This window comes from Bos mutus, chromosome 7 (assembly GCF_027580195.1).
Source record: "Bos mutus isolate GX-2022 chromosome 7, NWIPB_WYAK_1.1, whole genome shotgun sequence".
Lineage (NCBI taxonomy): Eukaryota > Metazoa > Chordata > Mammalia > Artiodactyla > Bovidae > Bos > Bos mutus.
In genome coordinates this window covers 19502824-19524414 of record NC_091623.1, presented here as the reverse complement: position 1 = coordinate 19524414, position 21591 = coordinate 19502824, and the positions used below count along the sequence as shown (strand labels likewise).

The 21591-nt window shown below is 38.5% G+C and overlaps 1 protein-coding gene across 10 annotated transcripts in view; it reads left to right on the top strand.

Annotated features, from left to right (window-relative positions):
* Positions 1-21591, top strand: part of MEF2C (myocyte enhancer factor 2C) — a 179062-nt gene that overhangs the window by 140876 nt on the left and 16595 nt on the right. For all 10 annotated transcript variants that reach the window (XM_070373115.1, XM_070373112.1, XM_070373120.1 and 7 more), the window contains 2 exons: positions 3103-3289; positions 5629-5676. In XM_070373115.1, coding sequence (XP_070229216.1) covers positions 3103-3289; positions 5629-5676 — 235 coding nt within the window. The remainder of the gene's footprint in view (positions 1-3102; positions 3290-5628; positions 5677-21591) is intronic.

Below are 21591 nucleotides of genomic sequence, written 5' to 3'. Positions count from 1 at the left end.
ATGACTGAGCACGCACTCTTAAATTCGCAGAGGAGGGAGAAGAGGATGAACCAGAAACCAAAGCTGAGAAGGAGCAGCTATCGAAATAGGAGGGAAAGTCCAGGGATGTGGAAGGGGAGGAAGTTTATCAAGAAGCAGTGATCAACTGCGTCCCTGTTGAGAACTAAGAAGTTACCGTTGGATTTAGCAATCTGAAAGTTATTCATGACAATGACAAGAGCATTTTTAGTGAAGTGGGGAGGAGAACTTTTTTTAATGGAGTGAGTTGAGACAAAGCAGTGTGCCAGATTTCCAACCCAGGCCACAAGAGCAGAACTGTCACTGGTGACATGATTTTCCAAAGTCCCCACCAAAGTGGCACATTCCCTCTCCATACACAGTAATTGCATTTCTGGGAATTTCAGTGCATTAAAAAATCTGTGTTTCAGTGTATTAAAAATACCTTCTGTTTGCAGAACAAAGTTAGTTCTGACTCAGATGATTATTAAAAGGTTTTTCATACACATGAATGTCCAGTGGAGCATTTGAAGGTAGGATGGGATAAAAGACAATTCTTTGTTGTGTACAACTGCCCCACATATAATAGGATATACAGCATATCATATTGGGGTTTCCCTGGTAACTCAGTCAGTAAAGAATCTGCCTGCAGGGCAGGAGACCTGGGTTCAATCCCAGGGTCAGGAAGATCCCCTGGAGAAGGAAATGGCAACCCACTCCAGTATTCTTGCCTGGAAAATCCCGTGGACAGAGAAGCCTGGTGGGTTCTACAGTCCACGGGGTCGCAAGAGTCGGACCCAACTGAGCAACTAAACCACCACCACAGCATATCTACCAACCAGGAAAATACCAGCTCAATCATTGACACCCACAAGTTTCCAGAATGCCCCCTAAGGAGATAGTCCACCTGCAAAATATACCACAGTTCTAGATCTAGAGTTACTACTGTGGATCTAGTGGAAAACAGATGGCAAACTCAGAAGGGTAATGGAAGAGAGTTTAGTAAAGGGTCTATTTACAGATGAGTAGAGATCAGGCACGCTGCAGTCCATGGGGTCACAAGGAGTCAGACACGACTGAGCGACTGAACCGAACTGAGAGATCAGGTAAACTCAAGAAATAGTGAAGGACAGTAGGGCTTCCAACCTGGAAGCTGTTACCATACGTAGGTCTGAACGAGCAAGAGGAGGGAGAATTTATCAGAGCACAGTAAGATCTATGTCACTGGAAAGAGGACCAAAAAGGAGGTGTGCTGTTCACTAGGGGAAGGCAGCCTCTGCCGTCCCCTGGCCCGGCAAGAGGGCAGATATATCCGGACCTCTCTTCTCTGACTGTCTGTACTTCTGCCGGTGCCTTCGTTGGCCCAGGTGAAGCCGGAGGGCCAGGGGATTGTGCTGGATGCAGTCTGGGACATCAGCCTCCTGGGCCCAGAGCAGTGGAGAGGGGTTGGGGTAAATGGAGAAGTCCTGGAAGCTTACTTTGTTTTCTCAAGTATGCTAGAGTAATTCTCATTTGGCCTTTTAATAAGGGAATGCATTATTTTATTAACTCTATAGACATTTATTTTACAGCATACACCAATATTTTTTTGTTGTTTAAGGGCTTTGGGAGTCGGGGAACATAATCATTCTTTGATGTCTTATCAAACATTCATATTCAATCATATCATGGTGTTTATCCAAAATTATTTTTGTTACCCTGTTTATAACAGATAAAGTTTAATAAAATCTGTGTTAGTATAATACTTGTATACTTTATTTCACCCAAATCAATAACGGATCAAAGATATGTAAATGAAAAGAGTTAATGACACATTTGTTCTTATCTGTATTGCCATGTCCAGATCAGGGAAGAAAAGAAAAATAGGAAAAGTAAAGAATAAGGGAGCAGAAGCAGAGAAAGAGGACAGTGTTGTAATTATCACCAGGATAAACAGAGAACTGCTGCAGAGCACAACATGTGATGCAGGCCAGCCAATCAACAAGAAATAAAGAAAAAGAAAAAAAACTTGATGTTAGGATTACAGAAAAAAATAGTAAAAAGAGAAGACTTTGAGCCACAGGCACATATGCATTTAAATTTGTACAGTGGGTTATTAGAGACTCCCTGAGGGAATCTTCTATGTAAACCCTAATAATACATACTAGATCCACACATAAACACATACACACATATATCCATTTTATATTAAGAATGCTGCATACTCTGACACCATGAGTCCTCTGGCAATATATTCAAACAGTATTTTCATTTATAATGTTAAAAATGAAAAAAAAGGAGGAGGGGAGGATATTTCAACTATGGTTATCTAGCAAATGCAAGCAGAAAAATAAGCATGTGTGGGTTATATTACAAAATAATACCAAAAAATCAATAATTGGGGCCTGAAGTACTCTAATTAGACATCCACACAGGTCACTAAATGTTTGCAACTCTCTCATTGGAGATACAGGTCTTGCCATTTGTCAATGTCAGTATATCCCAAAAGGTGAAGTATGATGTATATTCTGAACTATCATTTTAAAATATGAATTATTGAATGATACATGCTCTGTTGAACCCTGTGTCTTAAAATGTCGATTATCTTTAGAGTTACTTTCAAAAGACAGACTTTTAATATAATAATTAAAATATATATGCTATTCACACGCCCGGAGATGATTTTATATCATTAAATGTCTGCATAAATATGCTTCAATAAGCAATTAAACCACAGGCTCAAGTGTGCATTTTAATCCTTTTTCTCTGTGAAGTCATCACAGTCATGTACCTTTGATCTTGCAGTCATTTCTGGCACCAGATTCAGATATCAGAAATGAACAATTACCACTTAATAGAATGCAATTCAAAGACAATGGAGTCTAATGAAATGGGGCTTTGTTTTAAACAAAAGTGAAACGTTTTCTAATAGTTGCAAAGAAACAGTTCTAAGCACATTAAAGAAATCAGTTTACGATCTGAACATCTTGAGAGCTCTTCCCAATGATCTTCTAGACACCAAGCAGTCTGGAATTTGAAACTTTCCTTGGGGAAGTAAGGCTCTCTGTACTGGACTGTGTTTCTCTTCATTTCTTTTACCCATGCTTGTTTTTCTTGCTCCTACAGGCTGTTCCACCTCCCAACTTTGAGATGCCAGTCTCCATCCCAGTGTCCAGCCACAACAGTTTGGTATACAGCAACCCCGTCAGCTCACTGGGAAACCCCAACCTTTTGCCACTGGCCCACCCTTCTCTGCAGAGGAATAGTATGTCTCCTGGTGTAACACATCGACCTCCAAGTGCAGGTAACACAGGTATGTCCTCATAATAACGCAACAGTGGCAAATCATTGGAAGGAGCACCCTTGGCAAAGAAGGCTGTTTTACCTACAAGACACTGAGCGTTCCAGCTTTCCACTTGTTACGTTCCTTCATCGCTTAATACCCATCCCCATCTAGGTCTTGCACATGATAAAAACCTAACCCTGTTAGCCTGTCTTTCAAAATCTTTCATGATCTGCTTATGTTTATATGTTTAGCCCATCACCCATCTCCTCAGGTGGCTATATTTTAACCGCATACTTTCTCAAAGAGAACACTTGTCTCCATGCTTTTGTTTCTCCTCTTCTCTTGCCTAAAATGCCATTTTCTCTCTTACCTCTAGCCAGATATCACCTTTTCTATGAAACTTTCTCTTGTGTCCCTTGATAGCATTTATCTCCTTTAGTTATTTATTATTTTGGTCATTTTTTAATTTATCAATCCAGTAACTTATAGCACAGAGGACTTAAGGCAGAGAATAAATGTGGTGATATAGCATAATTTATAAGAACTGTGAATTAAAAACAAAACTAAGTCAGAAATGAAGATAAGAGCATATCACAAGGACATACACAACTGCCATAAATTTGTGTCTGTACTTCCAGGAGATTCTTATGGTTATACAATTCACAGTGTCTCAGAGAAAAGAAATCTTTGCTCAGGAAAAGTCTGGCCATTCTTAGAACTCAGATCAAGCGATACACGGTATGATTCACTGTATTGAGTGTGGGTCCATTTCCCCACTGGTCTTACACGACCTTGAAGGAAAGAATGTCCTCTTGCTTGTCAGGGTCACGGTAGGAACTCAGTAAATACTGAATAAATCCTTCATATTTCTAAAATAAGCACCAAAATTGAATTTCTAAATTATATACAGCCAATCATTATACATTTACATTTTATTTCTTAAAAAGCACTTAATAGGGAATTTTAATATGTCTTAGACATACTTTTTATTAAAAGTAATTTATCCACAGAAGAATTTTTCCTTCAGAATACTTATATCTGCCTTAGAATTAAATTTGTATTACTTTTTAGTACAGAAACTTCATGTACAGGATACAATCAGCCACGTTAAAAAAAATCTTCATAAATCTTAAATCTGAGAGATATGTATAAAGGACTTATGCTGTTATCCCTACTTCTGAATATGTTGAAATTTTTCATAAGCATTTCCTTTTAGATCATACTCAAATGCTGTTGAATTTCCTATTTGATGAACTCACGCTCATTTATTTTTTAAAAAAATCTTGTGGTTTATTTCCAAAATATTTATTTGGTTGGAAATAATAAACTCTTTCCTAAAATGTAATGAACATTTTCTTCTAATTCCAAACCCAGTACCAAATAATAATAATAGCAATTAGAAAATAATCTCGCTGATATTGTATTCTTTTAGCTAAATTTTGTTTCTTAAAAAGTAAAACTAATTATTATATTCAGTATCTTTTTGAAACATCCCAACTCCCATAAATGAAGATTGCCAAATTTTAACCTGCTTTCTTAAGCTGCTGCTGCTGCTAAGTCACGTCAGTCGTGTCTGACTCTGTGCAACCCCATAGACAGCAGCCCACCAGGCTCCCCCGTCCCTGGGATTCTCCAGGCAAGAACACTGGAGTGGATTGCCATTTCCTTCTCCAATGCATGAAAGTGAAAAGTGAAAGTGAAGTCACTCAGTCGCGTCCAACTCTTTGTGACCCCGTGGACTGCAGCCTACCAGGCTCCTCTGTCCATGGGAGTTTCCAGGCAAGAGTACTGGAGTGGGTTGCCAGTGCCAGTGAATAAACATATGTCTCTAAATTTGTGGCCAGTAAAGCCTGTCTTATTGTATTAGTAAGATTCAGGTAGTAAAGGAGGTCATTCACTTTTAGAATATTCATGAAACGACCAAAGTGCTAGGCAATTAGCATTGCACAGAATTAATTGTATAAAATATATTTACAAAAAATTAAGCATCAGATATATGGTTATTTGAGCGTATAATAAACTTTACTCTTCACTTTCTAGAAAATGCAATCTTAGGAAAACTAAATGTAAAAATACAGTAAACATTTAGAGACCATTCAAAGACTAGATTTTTTGACTAGATTTTTTTTAAAGATAATCTTTCTTAGGTAAAAAGATGCTGCAAAGTATCAGTGATGGAATGTATTTTTAGTGTTTGAGCACAGCATGTCACAGTAAAACAAATGTCAGCCATCTGACCTGGGTAACACTTGACAAATGTAGGACTCTTGGGAGAATCCTAAGAATACCACAGTTGCTAGAGGTACAGCGTGCTGTCCCGTGGGCCGTTAGCCGTTCTCCTTTTGATCTTCCTCTTTCGTCCACAGGTGGTCTGATGAGTGGAGACCTCACGTCCGGTGCAGGCACCAGTGCAGGTGAGTGGAGGCCCCAGGACTGGAGTGTGTGTCATTCTTGAGCAGTCCTGTACTTGGTGATCTGCAGAAGTAGGTCTTTTCAATAAAGCTGAGAGATCAGGGAGACTCATGGCAAAATGGCCCCAAGAATTTCTAAAGCATTTTGATGAAGCAGGAGTGCTTGGATAGTAACTCAGAGATGACTGTTTATTAAGTAGACCTTTCCATAATACAGCTTCAGCTAGTCAACATAATCAGAATTGGGAGTTCTGATCAAATCAGTTTAATCCTAGGTACCATCTCAGGTGGCCGCCAGAGTACCTTTAGCAAACCTTGCAAGTCAAGTCCTTTGTAGACTATTTCACATTAAATGTGAATCACTTTCTACACAAAGTACTGAACTCCTGTTTACTTCTAAAGGAGAATATGTAAAGAAAAGGAAGGAGTGAGATTATAACCATTCAACAAAACTGTTAATAAAACAAAACCACATTTGGGATTAAAATGAGTTCTTGGAGAATATAAACACAGTGTACCTCTCATAAAAGCACATTAAATACAGGTCAGCTCTTTAAGAACTTCTTACATTATGGCCAATTGGTCTCATAGTCACATTTCTCCAGGGTCCCATATTAATTCATATCATTGTGATTACTGAGATGTCAATGTCATTTCCAATGCAGAGGTAAGACAGCACAATACTTTCTAATGCTCACTGCAGTTCACTATTGGCATAACAAGTAACCATGGTAATTCCTGCAGTAGAACATACTATACATTTAAAATAGCAGGAGGCAGGCATGATAACACAAGGTTATGTTTGAAATATCAAAAAAATTCAAGTTTATTGAACTATCTATTGACAGCCAAATTAAAATATTTTGCCAGGTTCAACTATAATAGGCTGTTAATTATAAGAAAGAAGATTAAAAATTGGCATATAGAAACATGTTTATAAATATGTCCATTTGGGAGTCATGTTTCTTATTTCTGATATTGGCTCTTCACTAATGCAGTAAGTAATGAAGAAAAAGTGTAGGAACTAGTGGATTAACAAACAGAATCAATGGTCCTGACTTCCTGTTTTATCTAGCTGTTAAGGATTAGGTAGTCAGATTAATGATTAGACTGAATATACTATTTTGCTGGATATTGAAACAATGGGCTCTTTTTTTTCCCTCTCAAAAAAAAAAAACCTCAGGATTTGTAGCCTGAAAATTATAGACCAAAACTAGACCACTGTGTCTTGGATTCAAGTCTCTGCCAGACACTATGGCTAGAGGGAGTGGTGGGGCTTAAAACTGGTTTGTCTCAAAGTCCAATAAAAAGGTAAATAAGAGTAGTTTAGATATTACGATATTTTATCCAGTATCTTGATGCATCAGTTTGCTTGCTTGTATGAGAACAGCTAATAACAGTGATGAAAGTTAATAGGAAAAACATGTGGAGTTGGGGAACGGGTACTCATCTTTGATGACGTGGCCTCTTGTTACTGCCTAATAGCTAAAATGCTTTAGAATTCTATATTGAAAATATGCGTTGTTCAATTATGCTGTCATTGTCAATTCCCTGACAGTCCACTAAGTTAAATGGCCCTCTGGGGAGAAAGAAGACACTCAATCTTGTAGACATAAAAGTTAGCCATATATAGGCTATAGCGTCATTGAACTAAAAAAAAAAAAATCTTGTAGGCTTAGCAAATTCATTCCCCAACTTCAGGACCTCTGCCATAACTCAAGAATCTTTTACTTCAAAAATGGAAGAAAGTTAAAAAAACAACACTTAGTTGGTCCACCTTGATGATGATAAATACTGTATCTTGATGATTGTATCTTTTAGTGAGGAGCATATAACAGTCAGTTTCTGTATAGTTATGAAAGAGTTACTTCCCCACTTTTTAAAAATAGAGGAAGAAGCCCTTTCTAACTCTGGTTCCACAGAACACCTGTTGCAGATGCCACTGAGTCTTAAGCTTAGCTGCTATGTCCTGCCCACAGACTCAGCCGTCTGCCCCTTCTTGCTCACACCAGCCTGTATCAAATGTCAGAGTGAATATATTGGTGCTGATGTCAGAGAATCACATAACACCCAAGGAAACAAGGCCAGTCAGAATGTCTCTGCATTTTCAGAAAAGAAAACTAAAGCAAAACGGCCAAAAGATACCTTCCAAATTTTGAATATTGTCATTGAAATTCAAGGTCTCAGATAAAGTTAGAAACTCTGAGGTCAAGTGGCAGGACTCTCCAATTAAGTTAAAATATTTTTCAGTCTGTGCGTGCTCAGTTGCTCAGTCGTGTCCGACTCTGCAACCTCATGGGCTGTAGCCGGTCAAGCTCCTCTGTCCATGGGGATTTTCCAGGCAAGAATACTGGAGTGGGTTGCTATGTCTTCTTCCAGGGATTGAACCTGTATCTTGTATGTCTCCTGCATTGGCAGATGGGTTCTTTACCACTAGCCTCCACCTGGGAAACCCATTTCAGTCCAATTTTCTTCAGTATCCACTCATCTCAACTTGCAAAAAGAGTATAGTCTCACGAGGGAAGGAAGTAAATTCAATATTTATTGTATTTCTTTAAAACCGAGAGACCAAAGAAGTAAGCATCCTTCCCTCTCAGCTCAGTCATAAAGTATAGCATCTTTTGCATCCACTCACTCCCTGCACTATACCTCTCCCTCATCCCACCGTCCACTGAGTCATCAGGTCTTACCAACTTACCAAATGTCTCCAAGGTATTTCCTAAATCTACCCCATTTCTCTCCATTCCTATCTCACTGCCCTGGTTCAGGCTCATAGCAACACTCCAGAACTATTTCCAAAGATCCCTAATTCATCTCCCGACCTCACATTGCATCCCACTCCAGACTCCCCATTAGTCTTTATCAAAGCCTTAAACTCATTGTAGGTCCTCATTCAGATGCTTAAATTCCAGCAATGATTTCCCAGCTCTTTCAGAATTAACCATGAGCCTCTTATCTCTATGGCCTTTCCCGGTGGCTCTGCGGTAAAGAATCTGCCTGCAATGCAGGAGACATAAAAGGTTGGGGGTTCGATCCCTGGGTCGGGAAGATCCTCTGGAGGAGGTCATGGCAACCCACTCCAGTATTCTTGCCTGGAGAATCCCATGGACAGAGGGGCCTGGCAGCAACAGTCCATAGGGTCACAAAGAGTCAGACACTACTGAAGCAACAGCATGCTTGCATGCTCTTATCTCTGGCCCATCCCTACTCTCTGGTCTTCAACCTTCTTACTTTCTGCCACTGGCATCAAGAACCCTGCACTCAAGCTCTAATAATAGCAAACATCTAAATTACTCTTACTATGTGATTTACAAAAAAAACTTTTATTTACATAGCAGCCCTTTCATGTAGATATTCATATTATGCCCTTTCTATAGTCAGGGGACCTAAGGCACAGAGCAATTAAGTAATGGCCCAAGGCAGTCTGTCTCCGGAGTGCGTGTTCTTAAATGCATTGTGCTTCCACTTTCTAAGCAGCATCACAGCTTCTTGCCTTTGTGTGAGCATTCTTAGCATTCTCCTACTTCATGCTCCTGAGCACTACTTATCTTCCTGCAGAATTCAGTTCAACCATTCAGGAAATCCTTTCCTGACTCTTCCAGAAGGAATTAGGCACCTTTCTTGCCTACATTGTTTATCTCCTTGCATTGTAATTGCATTATCTGGTCATACATCTGTCTCCTGGACACTTCCCTCTGGGGGCAAACTGTCTTCTTCAGTTTGTATTCCCAGCTCGAGGACATGGCAGATATTCAGTAAATCTGTGTTAGCCGAATAAAGGAAAATTTGATCTTCTAGACATAAATTTTTTATACTGTTTATGTGAAAAAAAGAAAAAATACTTCAAAGAAATAATGTAATTTTACATATAAAAAGATATACCCTTGATCTGTAATTCACAGAAATAACATAATCTTCTGATACTGTAGATAATGAATAGTGAATTCATTATTTGATTAAATGGCTGAGCACTATTAACCAGTAAAGTTTTAAACAAACTTTAACTTACCTAATGGAAAACCTGAAGGGCTGATATATATCACTAAGTAAAACATAGGCGGGTACCTCTGACCATCACAAGTTTCTTCTTGAAATAATGAACATCTTATTGCTTAAGTTGAAGTCCTTTCATACATGAAGGTGAGAGGTGATAAAGAAGAAAGAGGATGGGGTTGAACTCTTGATGTAAGGGAAATATACACCAAGTCATTGTAATACATTAGTAATAGTGACATTTGTAGGTTTCAGTTGACAGTTATTCATCCACGGTTTAATCCTTTACTTTCAAGAGCCAAACTTGAAAGTCATTGCTTTTAAAATTACATTTTGTCATATCTCTGTACATTTCAGCTTTTAACATGCTGCTCTTAGTGCTTACAGATGATTGTACGATCACGTTCAGTTGAGTTTCTGTATTCATCAGGTTTAATCGTTAGCACAGCAGTGCCTTATGTTGGATTATTCATTTTCTTATTGGTGCCCTTTGTTTTCATGACATGATTGCTTTTTTATTGAGTGGAAAGTACCAGTATGCTCAAGGAGGTACTGTTTCCTGATTGAGATGTTTTTAAAAAAAGGGGGGTGGTCGAGGACCAGAAAGAAAATCCTTTAGGAATCTCTCTGAAAAGTCAGGAGAATTGTACAGTCTACATAGCTATTTGACAATAAGGCAAAGGATATTTATGTATATTGGTTAATAATTTTAATTGGCATTTATTGTAAATTAGAGATAATTTTATATAAAAAGAAACTAACAGCTGTTTCCTTATTTTGATTGTTAATTGTTTACTATTTTATGCGTTTGGTTGTCAAGCATTGTCACTTCTGGAATGCTTAATTTGTATCAGCTAAATACATGGAGACTTGGTAGCGGCAGTGTGCTGCTGTGGATAAAACACTGAGCAGTGGCTAAGGAAGGAGACCTGGCTTCCAGACTCTGAAAAGACTCCACCTGGCGATACTTTGGGCCATGACTTTGGACTTCTGAACGTAGTACTCACATTAGGGGATAAGACACAAAAGTCTTTAGGGTCCATTTACATGTAATGTTTTATGATCATATAATCATAAAAGTTTTCACCGACATGACATTTTTGTAATTCATTTAGCATTGGAAAAGAAAAATTTAGCATATCATAAAATAGAACTAAATGAGAAGAGGAAAAGTTCATAACAATGTTTAATTATTCTATACCAATACCATTGCTTTACAACTATTTGTTTTTGAAAATACTTATCAAAATTTTCTTGGCTGACTTTCTTATCTACCAAGTAGACTACTCTGCAGTTCTTACTCAATGATTTAAAATATCGATGAGAAGTGGTTAAAAATTCAGTTTAAAAGATTTGGCTTTGACAAGTTTCCCTTTTTTTGGCCTAACAAAACACAACTTCAGAATCAATATTCAAGAAAAGGAGATTACCATTTAGTTACTCTCAAACAAAACTTTTTTGTTAGTATAAAAATATAGTTTTATATTACTTTTTAAAAATTTGTTAAGCAGCCTATGAATAAAAGCTAAGTTAACAGTTGGATTCTTTTGCAGTATTATGTTAGTTTCAGTTGTTCTCAATAAAAATTCTGAGCGCATTTTCAATTTTACCTTGGGAGTTCACCCAAAACATAAATAAAGATCCAACAGCATTGCTTTATTACTATCTATGCAATTCAGTGACAGTGATATTTTTAACCCAAACCAAGGTTATCTAGATTTATTAAAAGAAAAAAAAAAAAATACTGTCCTCTAGTTGGATAACCTACAGCACGTGATAATCAGCCACTGCCAAGAAAATCAGTGTCCACTTCCCAAATACAAGCCCTGGCAGGTTGTAGATCAAGTGATACCTTGACACCATTCTGTAGAGGCCATGTTGAAATGAGAGAGGCAGGTGAGAGAAGACAAGTGGATGTTATAGGCTAAGTCAGGACACCATCTACTTTCAGCCCCTTTGGTTTGAATTAATTCTTAAGGACTTTGATTTCCAGAAGGAAAAACAAAATTTCAAATTGTAACTTCCCCAGAGAGTGTTTCAGCAGATTTTAGAGCCTTTTGTATATCAGTGATTTCTGACCTCACAAATTGGATCCTTTTTATCCCCTTTCTATTGTATTCAGTAAAGCAATGTGAAAATTGGTCTCTTCACTCATATCCCACTGATTTAACCTAAGAGTGTGATTAATAATAAAATTTTGGTCTTTTTTAATATTGATTCACGCAGTTAACATTTCCTCCCTAAATTATTCGTTTTAGTCAAAGTTTGCCTTTTTTCTCTCAGCATTTTTTTTTCCTCGCACAGTGTTGGTTTCTCTCTTTCCCGCTTTTGGCATCACCATAAGATTTTATTTGGAGATAATACAGAAGCTCTTTTCAAAATCATTAGTGATATGAAACTGCATCAATAGACAGCAGATCCTGACGGAGGGATGTGGTTAAAAAACCCCTCTTGGAAATCAATGTTTTACCTACCGGGGACTTTTTGAGGCTTCAAGGCTTTCGGCCAAGAGTATAATATGCTGTTTTTAGAAAAACCTTTGCCAGTCTTACATTTTAGTTAGGCTTATATAGTATGTTTCACTTGAATTTCAGTTCTAAGTGTACAGTCATGAAAGTCTCATATTTGAAAGATCAAATATATTCCTTTAGTTTATGTGAAAGGAAACTCAGGGGCTTCCCTCGTGGCTCAGAGGTAAAGAATCTGCCTGTGATGCAGGGGACCCAGGTTCGATCCCTGGATCGGGAGGATCCCCTGAAGAAGGGAATGGCAATGCAGTCCAGTATTCTTTCCTGGAGAATCCATGGACAGAGGAGCCTGGCGGGCTATCGTCCATAGAGTTGCAGAGAGTCGTACACGACTGAAGCAACTGAGCAGCACACAAAGGAAGCTATTGTACCAAAACCTGTATAAATAGGTTCAATTTGTCATCTGCAGTGTGTTCATTAAGGATTCACTCAGTTCATTCATTATTGCTGCATTTCAGCTATAGTAACTGAACATAATATCTACTTGGTAAACTGTCTTACTAAACACTATGCCTTCCTTTCACAATTTTTTGACCTTAGACTCCACTTACAATCTCTAGTTATGACAAAGAACTAGTTTGCTGTATTTGTACTGTAAGATGGGGAAAAAAATCCCTGCTGTATTAGGTTATGATGATATAATAATATTATATTATCAGTCATATCCTACTCTTTGTGATCCCATGGACTGTAGCCCACCAGGCTCCTCTGTCTGTGGGATTTTCCAGGCAAGAATACTGGAGTGGGTTGCCATTTCCTCCTCCAGGGGATCTTCCTGTCCCAGAGATCAATCGAACCTAAGTCTCCTGCATCTCATGCATTGGCAGGCAAATTCTTTACCACTGAGCCACCTGGGCAACCCATGGTAATAATAGTAAATCTAAATATGTGGTCAATTTCCCTATTCAAACATGATAACATTAATTTACATAGCAATCATGTAAAGGAAACCTTTGGTATGAAGCAGCTTGGAGAAAACTGTAAAATCATGGAGCAAAAGTTTTGCTCATGCAGTAATTTGGAAAAAATACTTTAGAGGCAGATATTCAGAATAATAAAATAACCAAGAAAAATACATGATGTTCGAGTTACTTTAGGGAAGATGTTGTCCTTGGAAAGTCAGTGAATCCCCACATTGCAGGATTGTGGTGAAAATTAAATGAGATCTTCGATACAAGGCATCATTGAGCACGCTTTCTGCCCCAGAGTAAGTGCTTGTTAAAAAATGTTGGCTCTTGTTAGTATTACAATTATCTATATTCTTGACTTCCTAAGCAAAAAATAAAGCTTGGTTTAATCTAGTCCCAGTAATATTTATGAAATGTGCAGGGTGTGAGTAGTGCTCTACTAGGCTTCACCAAGACAGATGCCTGCCACAGCCCCTACCCTAGACGGTGGGAGTAGAGAGGAGATATTAATAAATCCCAGACAGAAAGGGAGCGCAGTGCAGTGCAGTGCAACACGTTTCGCTCAAACATTATCATCTTCTGATGTGTTTGCAGCAGTTGTGTAAATGTTAAAACCACAAGTAATTATTCTTTCTCTTCTGTCACGTTCTCTCTAATTTGAACTGTCTCAATATTTTTGTTTAGAAAAATGACTGAAAGAATGAGCAATTGTGTCAATAATGAAGACACCCCCTCATTTTTTAGCAAAGAGACAGCCCCCAAATCGCAAGAAGTGAACAATTAAGTGAGTCATAAATCTATCTATCATTCATTGTTAAATGGAACTTTTTTTTTAAGATAGCAAGGTTCCATCTCATTTTTATGGTGCAATGAAAAACTATCCCTTCAGTAAGACAATCCTCAGAACAGAACGATATTTTGTGTGTCTTTGTGCCCTGGAAACATCAGATTGTCAACTTTTTTCTTATTTGCAAATGGAGCCTTTATTCTAAGAGAAGGGAAGATTCATGGATGCATTCTAAATCTGAAACATCTGGCTTTGGTAATAATGTAGTTCAAGCAGCTTGTGCTTTGGATTCAAATCAAAGCTCTCCCACTTACTGACAAGCCTTAGAAACTCCCGGAACCTCAGTTTCCTCATCTGTCAAAAATCGGGATGAGAATGCCTGACCCACATGACTCTCAGGAAAGAAATGAGAGTGGTCTGCCAACACAAACCTGTTTTATGACACAGACTCCAGTCTTTGGAAGAATAACTTAGTACCCAGTAAAATTTCTTTACCTCTGCCTCACAATCCAGAGGCTACTGTATGTGCTGAATGTTTAAAGTTCTAGTTGGCAGATAGACTGTTAATTTCTCAAAAGATTCCAAACAGAACCAAGAAACATCAAGGACGAGTAGGGTCAATAGCAAATTCATGAAGGTCTGGTTCATCATCAGGGTGACCTAGTCAAGCTAAAGAGACTAGTCTCTTTTTAGAATGTCTGCTGCCCTCCAACTGGTACAAGCAAGAATAGTCTTGGCTTGGGTGTATTCTTGGGGTATTTTTCTAAGAATACACCACAAAAGACACTGAGGTTTCACAGGAGTTTCTTCTCAGTCTGACATTATGCATTATTATATTGTTTCCCTAAGAAACCCCCAGATAGAGTGGAGACTTGATTTTTACTTTTAAGAATCTGTAATCAGGAGTCTTTAGCTGGATAAGAATCAGAAATCTGATTTGCCCCCATTCTGCAGTAGGCATATTGAAATTTTCATTATTCCCAGATTTCTGACCTCTAAATGTTTTGTGGTTGCCTTTTCCCTTAGAGCCATCCCATGAAAAAGATCTCCTTTCCCCTCCAAAAAAAGAAAAAAAAACCTGATTGTGATTTACAACAGCTGGATAACTTAGAGTTGCTGTTGCTTTTAACAGCGTTTCAAGCATTCAGGGCAAAGTGAATGTAAGACTGAAGACTAGAAGGTCATAATTTTTTCCACTAAAAACTATTTTAGGTGTCTTTCTTACAGTAGAGCCATGGGTTATATGAGCCAGTTTACTGTTTACAATTAAAATTTCATGAAAAGATGTAGGTTTATTTGCGACACAAAACAATGTCCTGACATTGGAAACTAACTTAAAACTTTTTAAAAGTCAAATGTAAAAGTAATTGATAGTAGTGAACATTATTGGGCTTCCCTAATAGCCCAGTTAGTAAAGAATCCGCCTGCAATGCAGGAGACCCCAGTTTGATTTCTGGGTCAGGAAGATCTGCTGGAGAAGGGATAGGCTACCCACTCCAGTATTCTTGGGCTTCCCTTGTGACTCAGCTGGTAAAGAATCCAGCTGCAATGCAGGAGACCTGGGTTCGATTCTTGGGTTGAGAAGATCCCCTGAAGAAGGGAAAGGCTACCCACTGCAGTATTCTGGCCTGGATAATTCCATGGGGTCACAAAGAGTCAGACACGACTGAGCAACTTTCACTTCAGTGAACATTATTATATATGTAACATCTTTAGTTTAACAAGATTGTATGCTGTAAATGTTTTCAGAATTGTTCTGTTGAAAGAAAAAAAAAAAAAAAAAAAAACCTAAGTGGGAAAAACATTTGGCTGAAGTAAAAACAGAAAATCAATACATCAGAGGTTTAGCTCTATGTTCAACTTAATGTTTTCCTGTGGCAATTTGCTCAAATTCCCAAAAATAAAATACCATTAACAAAGTACTAAACAAAGTAATTTCTATAAGCTATATGTTAGAAATTCTTTTTTAGATACCTAATAGTGGATACTATAAGATACTGGGCATTTTCCTATCATGTTGAGTGGTTTTGATGATGAAGTTGGTCTCTGAAATAGATGGTCGGTAGGTAAACATCTTTACCCTGTATTACAGGGGAGAAGATTATTGACTAAAATATTTCAGAATCTACCTTTAAAAGCATACTTAATCATCCGCTCAAAATAGCACACTGAAAGTTAAACAGCTTCTCTGGCATTTAGTGTAGCTAAACCCAATATTTCCTATTTGTAAATATTTATTTATCCAGAAGGAGACTAGAAACATGGTTTGGAACGTTGCCCCTTATGTAAGTCCAGTGTCTTTTGAACCAGAATTGCTATTTTTGACGCCCAAATTGACCATGTTCCACATCACCTCTGACTTAGGAGGCCCCTTTTTTAAAAATATTTGTTTTATTTTGACTCTGCCGGGTCTTCGTTGTGGCCCGCAGAATCTTTGTTTCGGCGGGCGAACTCTTGGTTCCAGCATGTGGGATCGAGTTCTCCGACCAGGGATCGGACCCGGGCCCCCTGCGTTGGGAGCATGACATGTTAACCTCTGCACCAGCAGGGAAGACCCTTAGGGGCCCCTTTGAGTCTCACGTCCCTGGTCTCCCACTTTGTTTCCTCTCTTCGTGTTCCTGGAATTTTAGGATGAGATTGGATAGAGAAGGGTTTTCAGAGTCTCTGAGTACACCCCCGTTCGGAGGAGCAGGTCTGTGCTGTGCTTCAGAGCGTGGGCTCTGGACATACTGCTGGGTTCAAACCATGGCTTAACCAACTGATAGCTGTTTGCCGTTGGGCAAGTCACGGGATCTTTCTGTTCTTCAGCTTTCTATTTATGTAACCCAAGGATACTCTTAGCACCTCACCGGGTTGTTGTTGTGAGGATGAAAGGTGCTTTATATCCGTGTGTAATAGCCAGCACACTGCATAGGCGCATGTACTGTTCTGGGTACGTACTGTGGCTGCATGATGTTAATGCGCTTGGTCATTCATACGATATAAAATGCTTGCCGTTGTTAATACTGCGTGGTCGTGTTGGTGATGGCTGCCTCGGGAGAGTACGTGGGAGTCTGATTCAGATGACTTTTATGCTTCTCTCACACTAATGAAATCATTGCTTAGCGTGTGAAAAACCAAGGTGCAGTATAGTTGAAGAAACTCTAATGGAGACCTCATGACGAGGAACTGCATTTATCTGCTTAATCTGCCTTTGTCCTCATCGCCCATCTGCCTTGTAAATCTTGCAAGGCTGCCGCTTCACTCAGACCTCATTCCTCATGTGCTCCCTGGCAGATGCGTCCTAACTAGCTCCCTCACAACAGTCTCACCCTTTAATGCCTCCTTTCTGCTGCCACTCTTGCTTTTCTCTCAACACACAGCTAACGATGCCGCTTCCTACTCACAAACAACTTTGGCTGTTCTTTATCTATGGTATAAAGTTTAGTAAAAGTTTAGTATCAAGTCTCCAGTATTAAAGTTAACATGACCCAAGAGGCTTGTGTTAGCCAAGCCTACTTTCCCAGCTTCTGAAAACTGCATCCCCTGAAATGACCTATATTTCGCCTTCACAGGAATCCTTATCCTTCTCAAACACAGTCATGACTCTGAGATCTATCATGAATTCCCTCTCTCCAGGAAGCCTCCCTCCGAACCATCTAGTAAAATCCAGTGCACTCTTAATTGCCACCCTTCTACCATTCTTTTTCCTAGGAAAGCATGCAGCCCAACTTTTGGTAGAAAGTTCTGTGTGAGTAAATTGTTACTGAAATTCATCTTGACATAGAGACAACCCATGACAGTAGACACTTGTCAGTGTGGAAGAAAAGATCCAGCATCTCCGAGTTTTCTTCTTCATTAGGGGGAAGTTCTACTTTATTTGATTCTGTTGCTTACATTTAACTAAGGTAATGTGCTAGGAAATGATTAACAGGTGCAGCAGATGAAAAAAGAAGCTTCAGTTAGCTCTCTATTAACAAATTTAGTAGGTGGGCACTTGCATGATTTTCTGATTTTTATCTTATGTGGTTGGTAAGCAGTTTGTCTCAGCGGTATACTTGGTCATCACCTTGATGTTTGAAATTACCGAGTTACACATTACATTTTCAGTTCTTATCCCGTGTTCCCTCATGACTTGTAGTGCCATTTCTGAATAATTTTAATTTTTCCAGCATAATCGTCTATGTGTTTTGTGAGCATTTGAAACACGTAATAGATGAGTGTTCTGTGTAGTATTAGCCTCTAATTGCGCAGCATTTGGGGGGAGAGTGAGTTCAAGGTGGATTAAGGTTGTCTGAAAGGTATCATGAGAGCCCTGGGCCTTAGCTGATCCTTAAAAATGAATTTTGAGTTGAACAGGAAGTCATACACTGCCAGTTACTGACCTGCTAGAGCAAAGACTCAGATGTATTCAGAGGATAGTGAGTTTGGCCATGGCCATTGGAAGTTAGGTTAGATACACAGAGCAGGTCAAACTGTGTCCAGCTCTGAGAGCCAAGCCAGGGCACTGACCCACTAGAGTTAAGTATGATCTGAAAAAGGAACATGAGGGGAACACATGTATACCTGTGGCGGATTCATTTCGATATTTGGCAAAACCAATACAATATTGTAAAGTTTAAAAATAAAATTTTTTAAAAAATAAAATAAAAAGGAACATGAGAGAAGCAGCATTGGAGAAAGATTTTTTTATATAGAACATCTTGGGAGTGTACATTAGCTTTATTATCACACATATGCATGGAAGTTTGCATACAGCTTCAAGGAGCAATCTTCCTGCAGCCCATCATTGTAAGGCCTGCTGAAAAACCCTTCAACTAGAGACCAGGAACCCAAACAGCAGGTTATGGAAAGACCTAGGCAGATGGCAGTGAAACCTTAATGTAGGATGGTGGCAGTGAAAATGGAAAGAGGCCTTTTTGAAGAAAAATTGACAAGATTTGGTAACTAATTAAATATGGAGTTGAAAGAGGCAGGGGGGAACAGTCAAAAGATGACAACTTGAGAGACTACAGAAAAAATGGTGCCGATGAAAAAGGTTAACCTTGGTCCATGAGAACTAGTTTCTGTTTTGTGCTGATTAGTTTTATATGCTTGTATTTATAATTTAAAGTCTAGGAGGAAAAAAATGAAGTGAAAAGACTCATAATGTCTAAACATCCAAATAGAAAGTTTCAGAACTTCGGGCTCAAAGAGAGCTCCACATTCAGCTGAGCTCTGTTTCACTTTGCTGAAACAAGGCAAAGTGTCCTCCTTGCAACATCATCAGCCAGAAATATGTTCTTTGAATTTACAACTTCTTAAAATAGGAGTCAATTAAAAAAAAAAAAAAGTAGAGCAAGTGTTTTCAAGTTAACTGGAGAGAAAAAAAAATTTTTCTGCTAACACTACATTTGAAGTTCTGTATATTTACACTAGTTTTAATATGAGTGTTTAGAAATTTGTAACCCAGCGAGGTGGCTTCTATTATCCTTGATATAGATTACATTGTGAATGCTCAAATTGTTTTATGTGAAACAATATTTTTTATCAAATGAAACTATAAAACAGGCGAACTCTAAAGTTGGTCTGCTCTTCATTTTCTTATAATCTGTAATCAGGAAATCCATTCACTCGTGCTTTATAATTTTTGTGCTTTTAAGTGGTCAGGGGAATGTGACATCTGCATGCAGCCCCATCCAAATTGATCATCGTCCCAGGCAGAGGGTAATTTTCAAACGTAGCATGAAGAGAGGTGGAATCTATATCTCAGAAGTTTATTGAAGGGTAGCATTTCCCACCTCCCGACCCTGACTTTGAAAGAGACCATTCCGTTGGGTGAATTTATCTTAAGGTAAGACAGCAGCCTCAACAGAAGGCCACAGCGCCCGGAGTGAGGAGGAGGCCACAGTTTCCGAGCCGGTTTAAATGCAGGCTCTTCTTAGCAGTAAACCGCACGAATGTATTCATCATTGATTTTCAAATGATAGGTTTCTATATCACTGGTTTAGGATCCACAGCCTCGCATTCCTGAATCTATATTATGCCAAAAGAATAACAACTTGGTGGCTGGAAACAGAAATGGTTATTATATGGCTCCAAAATGCTAGCTGGCACAATATGCTAAAAACAGCAGAAATTCACCGGTAAAAGGCAGAATTTATTTGTTCTCAAAAATAACTTTTATGCTCTAAAAATATGAATTTAAGAAGTGTCATCCTGGTTCAAAATATTTTACCTTCAGTATGTAAACACCTTAAAATATGTGACTAATCTTCTAAAATGGCATAATTTCCAAACAAGAGGAAATATTCCAAGAGGAAAAATAGAATGCTTTTCAAATCTTTTTTTTTTTTAAGTTTTAAGGCATTTATTAGGTGAAAACCTAAAATATATGTTTGCTTTTTATCTACTCCCCCCGCCCCCCACCTACTGCTGCCCCAAATCATTGTTTAAAATGTGGGCAAAAGGCTTTGTTGGAATTTCTCAGAACTCACTCTAGAAAAAAAATTTTTTTTCTTAATAAAAAAAAAGCTTTTCTCAGAGCCTTCATGCAGCATTTCCATTTTCGCACACTGGCCCAGTGCTCGTCATATCACAGGACAACACATTTCATAAAGTGGTTTTACTTCCTTTTAGCAAAATAACTCCTCCATGCAAACCAGTATCGGCATCTACCAAGCCTGGGTTTTAGTTTCTTCTGATCTGTTCAAGCTTCATTGCACTGCTTAACTGACTTTTTTTTCCCCCCTTTCTTTTGAAATTACCCAGCTAATTTTCCATTTGATTGTTTATTTAAACCAGATCTCACACAGGCTTAATAGATAAGTGACATAGGCATTCAGCATATCTGTCAGTCTGAGCTTCGGCTGACAGGAAAGAAGAGTGCAAACTTTGTCTCGGTTTTCTCACTCTGTTTTTATCCCATGGAATCTATTAATTAAAGCGAAAGCCCTAGCATAGTCACAATAATGATTCAGTAAGACACATTAAATATAAAAGTCCTCTGAGCATTCTGTCTTATCAAGTGTCTTTCTACATGAACATACCCTCTGTATTTCTAGCCAAAAAAGGTAAATGTGTTTGTTCCTTGTAATCACTTTTGCCACAGAAAACTGTCCAAATTAACTGTGCAAATTTCTTCTCGGCTTTTGGCATCATTAGTTGGCTTCAGAGAATATAGCTAATTTTCTGGAAGTTTTATTACAGAAGAGCAGCTTATATACAAATTCAACCAACATTTCTTAAGCAGCTACTTTATACTTGATACGTTTTGCCAGGAGGGGATTGTTTGTTTTATTTTGTGGGTTTTTTCCTCCAGTAAGGTGGAGAATGTTATGCATAATCCAATTGACAGATTTAATCTTGTAGTTATTTGTTATACATTCAGCCTGTTTATTCATGCATAAAATAAGACAAGTAAAATGAAAGGGATATGAAGAATCAGTATGCTCTAAACATTATTAAAGTTGTGTGTGTGCATGCTCAGTCATGTCTGACTCTTGGCAACCCCATGAACTGTAGCCTGCCAGGCTCCTCTGTCCATAGGATTTCCCAAGCAAGAATACTGGAGTGGGGTGCCATGCCCTCCTCCAGGGGATCTTCCTGACCCAGGGATTGAAACCTCTCCTGCATCTCCTACATTGGCGGGCAGATTCTTTACCACTGCGCTACTTGGGAAGCCAAAACAGTGTACCTCAAATAGATTCTAATTCAAAAGATGTGCCCAAAAATATCTCCTGAA